This window comes from Suncus etruscus, chromosome 9 (assembly GCF_024139225.1).
Source record: "Suncus etruscus isolate mSunEtr1 chromosome 9, mSunEtr1.pri.cur, whole genome shotgun sequence".
NCBI lineage: Eukaryota > Metazoa > Chordata > Mammalia > Eulipotyphla > Soricidae > Suncus > Suncus etruscus.
This window is the reverse complement of record NC_064856.1, coordinates 53,798,565-53,809,998: the sequence shown is the minus strand read 5'-3', so window position 1 is coordinate 53,809,998 and position 11,434 is coordinate 53,798,565. Positions and strand designations below refer to the sequence as shown.

General features: G+C 31.5%; 1 protein-coding gene across 1 annotated transcript; it reads left to right on the top strand.

Moving 5' to 3' along the window:
- Nucleotides 1-9,665: 9,665 nt before the first annotated feature.
- LOC126018318 (olfactory receptor 52Z1P-like) lies at nt 9,666-10,625 on the top strand. The gene has a single exon (XM_049780472.1). The coding sequence runs from the start codon at nt 9,666-9,668 to the stop codon at nt 10,623-10,625; it is 960 nt and encodes a 319-aa protein (XP_049636429.1).
- The last annotated feature ends 809 nt before the right edge of the window (nt 10,626-11,434 follow it).

The following is an 11,434-nucleotide window of genomic DNA, read 5'->3' as shown; positions in this document are numbered from 1 at the left end:
TTCTCCTTTTAGTGTTACTTTAGGCTGTTTTAAAGTATCTTAATTTTGTAATGATTTGTATTCTACATTTATTTAGATATTTATTTAGATATTCTACAAATATCTACATTTAAAATAAAATATAAATGTTAAGTATATTGTGTTTCAAAAATCACCAAATTATTTGAAAGTGCTTTTTTTTACTTACATTTTAATAACTTGTTCATGCTGATGTTTCAGGTTACTTCATTTGCTCTTCTATTTTTATTTTTATGCACAATGATAACACACTTAAATGTACATACAAATAAAAATGGGAAAATAATATTTCTTTGTAGGTAACTTTTAAGATACATATTACACATAAAATTCCTAGAATCTAGTCATTAACTCTGATTTTTTCCTATATCTAATATACTTTATAAAATATTAAAATAATTCTTTATTTTGACAAATTATATGTTAGTTGATTTGTAATTTCTCTAAAGTAGTGATGAATATAAAATAATATTGATTTGTGGAATTTATTAACACAAAAATATGTGATATAAACAACACACAAAAATCTGAATAATTTTCAGGATTATATTCACAAAAATTCATTTAAAGTGTTAAACATATTCATGGATATAGTTTTCAGAAACAGGAAATTGATTTGGTACTAAACTTTTTTCTCAAGTCACACAATTTTGTGCTTTTGCTCCATTTAAATTTTAACGTATGTGGTATTTTAAGTTCTAGCATTAGGTGTATAACAAATAAAATTTGTGTTTAGAAAATGTGATGTCCAGTATTTTCATTGTACTATTTATTTGTACATATACCTATTATAATGGCCTCTTTTTGAGACTTTTTAGAACTTTAAGAATGAATAATTTGACCATTACCCTGCTGTTGTGTAATGCAGTTCAAATCAACTTATCTTGAAGCTCTAAGACTTTTTTGTTTAGGAGGTTATTATATCCAATATTACTACAATAAGCAAAGTTAAGTCTTAAACCAGTGATTATATATTATGTACCGTATTTGCCAGCGTATAAGATGACTTTTGAAACAAAAGAAAGTCAACCGAAAATCAGGAGTCATCTTATATGCCAAGTATCTCCCGAAAAACGTCTTGATATGCTGCTAAACGAAAATCATCTGGATATTGCCACGAAAGGAATCTTCCAACTCGATCCTGCACCAATCACTGCCAGGCTGCTTGGACTGCCTCTCTAACTCAGCCAATCCAAGCAGTCTTTTGATGCATGCAAATTAGACAATGTTCTGTACTCGAATCTACACTGTCAAAAGCCTGCTCAGATTGGCCAAAGTCAGAGAGGAAGTCTATGACAGTATGCCCTTTGAACCTTTGCTTGTTGTGATTGGCTCACTGTGGTACATACAGTTGCAGCACAGGAACGTTCTGTCTTATACAGTGAATATAGGCCTAAACCTATGTTTTAACTGTAAAATTAGGGGGTCGTCTTATACGCCAGCCAATACGGGTAATTTCAAATAAAATGTCAATTCACAAAAAAGGAAATAAAAATTGATTATTAAAATCAGAATTTATATATTCCTTCATTCTTTACTGTTCATCAGCCCACATCTTGAAAAATAGCAGCAAGTGAAGAAATATCTGAAGAAACACAGTCTTGTTCAAGATAAGTTGCTTAAATAAATATTCTATTTATATTTTTCTTCAGAAATAAGTTACTCCCTTGAAGAGATAATAAATATGTCCATTGTCTTGCACTTGGCTGATACAAATCCTTTCCTCAACACCATATTTAATCCTATAAGCTCTACCAGAATTTATTCACAAGCACAGAATCAGGATGATTAATGTTATAGAATTGAACAGAATTACATAAAAACCTTTAAAAATAAAAATCAATAATTTTCATGCTTGGGAGTACAAAGGTGACTGATACTAAAGGATCGTGTGAGGTGCCAAGGACTGAATCCTGGTTGACCTTATTTAAGTAAGGTAATATACCCATTGTATCTCTCTCTGGCCTCAATAATATTATTATTTTTAGGTAACCAAATGCTAGATGATAGCCTAAAAAGCCTGTAGCAAAAGCTTTTTATGGGAACTACATGTTCAATATCCTACATTAAATTGTCCTCTGAACATTTCTGGGAGCAATCTCAGAGCAATCATTATTAATTTATTTGTTAAAATAATTATGACTAATTATAAAAATTATAAAAATGACCTATGTGACCCCAAAGAAAAAAGTACAGCAAAGAACAAGTAAATTAAAATATATATGTATATTATTTTGTTAAAATTAGGTTAATTGAATGAAGAGCCATATTTCAAAGTATTATTTACTAAGTGTTCCATGCTCATACATGAAATGAGAAAGAACCTACATTTGAAAAGGTAAAGTTAAAATTTTAACCCAATATAGAATATGCATATCTGCACATACATATAGTAATGTTACATATTCATATATAAAATAGTTATATGTTTTATATATACATATCTATGCAAATATTCTACTTTGGAATATGTATTTTTAAAAATTATTTAAGCATACTAATTTATAATACTGTACCTGCTAGGATTTTATGGCTACTGTTCTAACCCACACCCTCCACATGACTATCCAGGTTTGCTTACCATAGTTCTAGTTATCTTCCTCCATCATATCCAATTTTTTTTTCCTTACACAATGATTATAATGAAGGCAAACATGAGTCCAATAGATTGCACAGGGGTTAAGGCCCTTGCTTTTCATGTGACAGGCGTTGGTCTGATTCTTATCACTACATATTGTCCACCAAGTAGTGTTATGAATGATACTTAAACAGAGCAAAGAATATGTCCTGAACATCCTGGAATGTAATCCCCAAATAAAACAAATAAGGGAGCAGAGAAAATGTGTAGTGGGTGGTGTTTTCCTGGAACCTGGCTAACAAAGTTCCAATCCCTTACACTACATATGGTCCTAAAGCCCAGAGAAGTGATCCTGGAGCTTAGAACGAGGCTTTAGTTTTGAGTATAACCTGATTTGATATGTAAAAACAAAAACTCCAAACTAAAACAACAACAACAACAAAAAGCAAAGAAGGTACATTACAAAGACCTTAAAAAGCCTATTTACAAATTAAGACTATAACTCTAAATAACTAAAGATGCTAACATGAATGTAAACTAGCAGTTGAGCTATTTAAATCTATGGTTACTAAAAAAAAATAGTGAGATACGATAATTTAGCAATTTTGTTAACTTAATACAAACTATTAACCATGGGAAAATTAGCAAACTTAGATAGTTTAGTGGGTATCATCATAATATAGTGTGTATGGCACATACTTAGATCATGGACAACCTGGTTTTGATGCCCAGAACACCATAAGGTCCTTTGAGTCCTTCCTGGAATGAAACCTGAGCACATATTCTGAGGTAAGCTTTCAGCATTGTGGAAAATGGCCAAAACAAACCAACCAACATGCCCTCCAAAAGAAAAAGCACAAAAAAAATTTTTTTTAGAAGCATAAAAGGTTAGACCTCATGTTATGCATGATTGCTTTGTTTTTCTTTCTTTTTGACCTGAGGATAACCAATTTTGGAAAAGCCTTTTATTGAAAAGGTTTTGTGCTCTACTTCATAGTCTAGATCCTTTGTAATAAAACATTTGAAGTTTTATATATGAACTATCAGTTTTATTTCATTGACCTAAGTATCGGTCTTTTTTTTTTATATCATATATTTTGTTTACTATAGCTTTGTGGTAAAGTAAGTGAATATAATGCTTCAGATCTTTTTTATTCAGAATTGGTTTGGTTATTCTAGGAGTTGCAGGATCCTTTATTCATTTTAAAATTACTTTGCTTTTATTTAAGAATGCTGCACTTTTCTTTTCTATGATAATCATACAAAGATTTGTTGAAAATTTGTTGAAAATCTCATTTTCATTTCAAGAAAATTATTTCCATATTATGAATACTTGAATTTTGAGTAATATTTTTCTCTTATACATATAAGTACAAAAGGGATCAGATCTCTAGGACTGTGAGAAACATACCTGCTTGTTTTAATCCAGAAAAAAAAAAAAAAGATTCTCAACAGTGCCCTCTATTGACTGGGATATGATGTATCAAGTTCCAGAATTAAGTAATTCTGACTGTTTCTACAATTCATACTTTTCCCTGAGTATCTCTCAGAATTTTTGAAGAAACTACCATTGAACTAAAATATCAGGGTAATTATGTTAGAAAAAAAATAACACAAATTAAATTTTTTGTAATAGTTGTTGCTTTTTTTTTTTTCTTTGCCTTTTTTTTTCCCTATGTGCTTTGATTCGTCTTTATTTTGGGACGGTTAATTTTTTTGTATTATTTTTATGTTTTTCTTCTTTTTTTCCCCTTTCTTTTTCTTAAACTGATTTTTATAGTCTGTAGGACTCCTCCCAATTTTTGCTTGTTTGAATTTTTGCCCCTCCTTTTCTTTATTTGGAGGGGGGTAATTTTTTTGTATTATTTTTATATTTTTCTTCCTTTTTCCCTTTCTTTTCTTAAACTGATTTTTATAGTCTCTAGAAGGACTCCTCCCAATTTTTGCTTATTTGAATTTTTTGCCCCCTGCACCTTTTTTCTTTTCTTTTCTTTTTTTTTCCTTACCTTCAAACGGAATCACATAACTTGAACCATCTTGTTCTGCCTCACAAGTTAAGGGGGAAATAATGGAGGGCAGCAAGATCAAACAGTCTTATGAACATTGAGTAGAAATAAAAAATTATCAGACTTAAACACCAAATCCAAAACCAACTACAATAGAATCGATACCCAATATACAACAAGCTAGACACAGAAGGGACCACTTATACTAGCAGCCCTGGGGGCAAAGGAGGGTTGATATGGGATGCATGCTGGTAACAGGGGTGGAGGGAGGACAACATTGGTGGTGGGAATGCCCCTGATTCAATGTTGCTATGTACCTAAAATATTACTGTGAAAAATTTGTAATCCACTTTGGTCAAAATAAAAATTAAAAAAAATGGTACTTTTTCTTTCTACATTTTTCTTTTACTTCTTTTCTTTTTCTCTTTTCTTTAAAATTTCCTTTTTTATTCCTTCTTCCTTTCTTTTTCTTTTGCTTCTTATTTCCTTTCTTCCCTTTTTTCTTTCTTTCTTTCTCTTTTGTTTTTTGTTTCTTCTCTTTCTCTTTCCTTCTTTCTTTCTTTTCTCTTTCTTTCTTTCTTTCTTCTTTCTCTTTTTCTTTCTTTCTCTTTTTCTTTCTTTCTTTCTTTCTTTCTTTCTTTCTTTCTTTCTTTCTTTCTTTCTTTCTTTCTTTCTTTCTTTCTTTCTTTCTTTCTTTCTTTCTTTCTTTCTTTCTTTCTTTCTTTCTTTCTTTCTTTCTTTCTTTCTTTCTTTCTTTCTTTCTTTCTTTCTTTCTTTTTCTTTCTTCTTTTTTCTTTCCTCACCATACCCTGTATTGCTGAGCATTTACTACTCCTGACTCAACGCTTGTAGGATGCCAAAAATCTAACTTGGGTCAGCAGAATGAAAGGCAAATGTTCTACTCACTGTATTATTGCTCTGACTCTCATCTCTCTTCTAATTTACATATTGTGTATGTTCTTTCCTGGCATTTACATATTTTATCTTGATTCCTTTGTTCTTTCCTTCCTTTATACTATGTTGGTGAATATATATTTGTTTGTCATTGCATTTTATTTCAATTTAGATCACAGTGACATTTTAGTTGAATCAGATGTTTTATTATGAATTTGTATTTATTACTAAAATATTTATGTGACTTTTATGTTTTGCATTTTTCTAGAAAATTTGTCATATTTAAAGCGAAGGAATAAGATAAATCTTTTCAATTCATTTTTCTATATCATTGTATACCAAATACAGTTATCCTTATATTTAGCCATTCAATTTTGGGTATTCATTTATGAAAATAAATTAAATATTCCCTATGAGAGAAAAACACACAGCTATAAATTTGAAAGTACATTAAGTAAACATTTTATCTATCACATTTCATTTTTTTAAATTTTACATTATTTTTCTAATATCTTTTAAACTCTTATTAAAATTAAACTTATTAAGCAGTGTATTATATAATATATTGTTCCTTAGACATATTTATCAATTAAATCTGAATAATTAAAAAGACTAATAGTGACATTTTCTGTTCTCATCATTTGTATCTCATATCAGTGCATATTTTTTCTTCCTTTACATTATGAACCTCTCTCTCTTTATCACTCTAAAAAACACATTTTATGATCTCTTGCTTTTTATAGAACCTTGAGACACATTATTTTACCTTATATTTCTGCATTTTTCTATAGAATTAAGAAGAAAAAAAAAAGGAAGGATGGGGACCAGGAGCCAGCTGTCTTAGATGGATTGGTGGAGGAAAAATTGGACAGAAGTAAATATCTAAGCCAAAGTCAACAGCAATAGAATTTAAGAAACCTAAACTTCAACAATCTAAAATTAAATGAGCCTGTTATTACTGGCAGGCCAGATGGCAAGGGGTGGTGGTAGTATAGGATACACTCTGGGATCATTGTTTGAGGGAGCCCGAGTCTGGTGGTGGGAATGTCCCTGATTCACTGTATATCTGAAATTCAACTATGAAAGACTTTTTAGATCACAATGGTTTCAATAAAATAAAGTAAAACAAACACCTATTTTTCTTAAAATGTATATTCTCTCTCAATAAAATAAGTCTATTTATTAAAAATGTGAAAGTCATGAATAAATTATGGCAATTTTATTTTTAGTACTATTAGATATTACAATGAAATATACTAATATTTATTAAATTAGAAGCATCTTATTATTCATGTTCCAAAGGTAGCTTGTAGAATTTTCTCAATAAAGCTTATAGAATTTTCCTATTGAGACAACTAGCTTAGATGAATAAAAAGAGGTCTATACTTCATTCCATTTGGGCCACATTAAATGTCACATAAGTAAAAAAGTAAGGCTTATATATTTTATCTACCCATCTATGGTTGCTTGATTTTTAATAATTGTATGAGTTACATTTGCATTATAAATTTACTAGACTACATTAAACTTCAAAAAATCTGCAGAGAAGTGATCCAATATCCCTCTTTGAGTTTAGTAGTCATTTTGGGCCTGAACAAATTATCTACATACTGCATGTTGATTTAGGAAATTCTGGAGCTACTTAAGTTCAAAGGAAGTCTTGGCATATTCATCCTCAAAACAAACTACTTAATGACCTTAATGTAGTTAAAGTAAGAAGTTCTAAGTTTGTGATATTTCTCAGATAAATTTCCTTATCAAGGTAGCTTACAATGTCATGTGGACAGAATGGTACCTACTACTTAATGCATAATTCAACATTGTAGAATAATATACTGGAGAAAAGTCTAAGATACTAGGTATGCCTTTAATAATAATTGCATAATTTTGCAACCAAAAATAATAAGAAATATATATATATATATATATATTTTTTTTTGGTTTTTGGGCCACACCCGGTAACGCTCAGGGGTTACTCCTGGCTATGAGCTCAGAAGTTGCTCCTGGCTTGGGGGACCATATGGGACGCCAGGGGATCGAACCGCGGTCCGTCCAAGGCTAGCGTATGCAAGGCAGGCACCTTACCTCTTGCGCCACCACCCAGCCCCAGAAAGAAATATTTATATTCTTCAACAGCATTAAGTCCAGCACGAACAAAAAAGCCAAATAGGATTGATTTATTTCTGAATTAGCTATCTATAAATCACATGCAAAATAAAAAACTAGCTAACTAGCTAGTTTTGTGATAGACAAAAATTATTTTTATATGATGATGAATGTTGGACACAAGATCTGAAATTATATAATATTGATAATGCTTTCCTTGATATTATCCTTAGGCATATATTCAGGGATTCAACACCATCAATTAAAAAAGAAAAAATTGGGGCCAGAGAGATAGCATAGCGGTAGGCATTTGCCTTTCATGCAGAAGGACGGTGGTTTGAATCCCAGCATCCCATATGGTCCCCCAAGCCTGCCAGAGGCAATTTCTGAGCATAGAGCCAGGAGTAGCCCCTGAATGCTGCCAGGTGTGACCCCAAAACCAAAACTAACTAAATAAATAAAAACAAAAGAAAAATAAGGCCGTGGCATTAAAACATCTATAAATTGGAAATAAGCTATTATGAAGATTAAAAATGAAACATCATTGACTGGGATAAGCTACTTTTATATAAAATGATGAGCATGTATTTGACAATCTGTATGCAAGCATTAAATAAAATATATGAGATCTCAAAAGACATATCTATACTTTCATATTAATATAATTCACAAATTATGTTTTGATCTCCTTCCATGGATTTTCTGACCCATCCAATTCAGCTGAATAAAACATTGGTAAAATGAGTATCGGCCATGCAAAGAAAACTTGAATAGTTGGTTTTACATGCAGGTATTAGGGTGTTAACTAAGTATCTGAGAATTTTATTCACAGCAGAAAATTGTTTAAAGGAAAGAGGGAGACAAAGAGTGCTTCTCCTTGATCACTATATAGCAGAATCAAGCTTTAGGCAATGTCTTTCCTCTAAAGGAATACATTTCAGTCCTCAGGAGTACAGACAGAGAAGGTAATGTTCCCTAGAGTAGCCAGAAAACAGGTATAAATAGCCAGTTATAAATTTCCTATTTATATCTTGAACATATCCTTACTTTTATGATTTTACTGGATTAATTCATTAAACATCCTCAGAATGCAATAAAATAAAAATGTAAGTAAAATGAATTATGTTTACTGACCATATTAAAAAAAACTCCAGAGGAATACCAGGAGGCTGTAGAGTTGGTAGTTTTTCCTACTGCAGGTTGAATTTATCTCAATAGTGACTTATACTTTATTCAATATGACCTTAATTGCTTTTTATTCTTAATTGAAACATACATGCCATTTCTTTCAGTAGATCTCTTGAAAAGAACACGAATATCTGTTTCTGTGTGTGTCACACACACATAACTTTAACCCCTTAGGTTTGTTTAAGGTATATTTCATGTGTGTTACACAGAACTAAAATTTGTGTTTATATGCACTGAATATATATTCCAGCATTTAAAAACAAATGGTCTCACCAGATCAGTATTGCTGGTACAGTAGGTGCAATGCTTGTCTTTACTCATGGCACTGGGTACAATACCCAGCATCGCATATGCTCTTCATACACTATCAGTTGACCACTGAGCAGAAAACTAGGAGAGAGCTCTGAGTCACAGAAATTTTCCAATGAATTTTATTAATACTAGTAGTGAGTTTATGACTTAGTCATAGTTAAAGAAGTTGTGACTCATGCTGTATTTTTTTTAATCTAGTTTGTTTCCAGAGGTAGTATTTGATGGTGGTTACTCACAAATGGAGATTTTAACCCATATGACTGTGAATATGACCTGGATATTTGGAAGCTTCTGTGAAATTTTAATCAATTAATATATGTACAACATGACTGATATTAAATAATATTAAATCTTTTTATTTTTAAATACAGATTTAAATATTCTATGGATAGAGCCAGTGCAATTTGAGACTACTTAATCCATTTCATGATCCATTCACTGAAAAGAATCTATTGAAAAAAAACTTCTGATCAGATCTCAGTTAGGTAAGGTCATGCTGTAGCATCCTCACTGAGCCCTGTGTCTTAAATTAAAGCAACTTAGTCTGGATTATTTGGCTACAGATGGGTCCATTCCTTTATAATCACACCAATCCTCAAGATACGTGGTATGTTCTGACAGGAATCCCAGGACTAGAAGATTTTCACATCTGGATCGCTATCCTTATCTGTTCTATGTACATTGTGGCTATTGTAGGCAATAGCATCTTGATCTTCCTTATTATGACTGAACGCAGTCTCCATGAGCCCATGTATCTCTTCCTTTCCATGCTGGCCTTAGCAGATATACTGCTTTCGACAACCACAGCCCCTAAGATCCTGGCCATCTTCTGGTTCCATTCCAGGAATATATCCTTTGGTTGCTGTGTAACCCAGATGTTCTTCATACATTTCATCTTTGCAGTGGAATCTGCTATTCTCTTAGCTATGGCATTTGACCGCTATGTGGCCATCTGCTACCCACTGAGGTATACCACTATCTTGACCTCCTCAGTCATATGCAAGATTGGCATAGCAGCTGTGGTCAGAAGCTTCACCGTGTGCTTTCCATTTATCTTCTTGTTATACCGACTCACATACTGTGGGAAAAACATCATTTCTCATTCCTACTGTGAACATATGGGCATTGCCAGATTGGCCTGTGACAATATCAAAGTCAATATAGTTTATGGCCTGACTGTGGCTTTATTGACTATAGGACTGGATTTGGTGTTCATCATTACTTCCTACTCACTGATTCTTTGCACTGTGTTTAAGATACCCTCTTGGTCTGCCAGATTCAAAGCTCTTAACACATGTGGCTCTCACTTCTGTGTTATCCTTATGTTCTATGGGCCAGCATTATTTTCATTTTTTGCCCATCGTTTTGGAGGCAAAACAATTCCTCACCATGTTCATATCTTAATAGCCAATCTCTATGTGGTTGTGCCTCCTACACTAAACCCAATCATTTATGGAGTGAAAACAAAACAGATTCAAGAGAGAGTTGTTTTGCTTTTCTCTCACATCAGAACATGCTTTTAAAATACTGGATGATGGTCAATATTATTTCTGATATGACACACAAATTATGTTTTAATTTTTATTCAGTTTTAATAAATATAGAACATATATATCTAGAAAAATCCTAGAAACATAAAAATTATTTTGCATAAAAGTATCTCCTCAAATATAAATTTTCTTCCACAGCTCATAAATATTTTGCATAAAATATTAATTTACGAGTACTTTTAACTCCTCTTTACTCTTTACTATACATTAACTATTTGTAAAGATATAAAATATTAACTCTGGGGAAAATACTATATCCTACTTGTCTACCCATATGATGAGTTAGTTTGTTTTAAATTGAGAATTGGAAGTAGTGATTTATTGAGCTTTTCTATAGCTTTTAAATAGCTTAAATTGTACTAAAAGTAAATCATTTTAAAGAAAATCAGCAAATTCATATATAAATTGTAAGAAACTTCTACATGTATACATATTTTTTCATTTTGGTGTGTACTCAGGACTTAATACTGGCCCTGAGCTTTGGGATGTTATATAAAGTTCACTTATTCTTGGAGAAACTCAGGAAACATATGGGATAGCCAAGAATCAAAGCTAGGTTGACTTTGAGTAAGGCAAGTCATTTACCTACAGTACTAGCTCTCTAATCCCATATCAGCTTTTTCTGCATCTAAGACATTATTAAATCTGAGTTTCAACTGAGACATTTTTTATTCACCAATACCTATCTGATTTTTTTATGAAATAGAGTATGTATTTATTTAATTTAAGCAATAATCAATATTATTCCAACCAATAATATGTTGATATATTTTATATCTTTT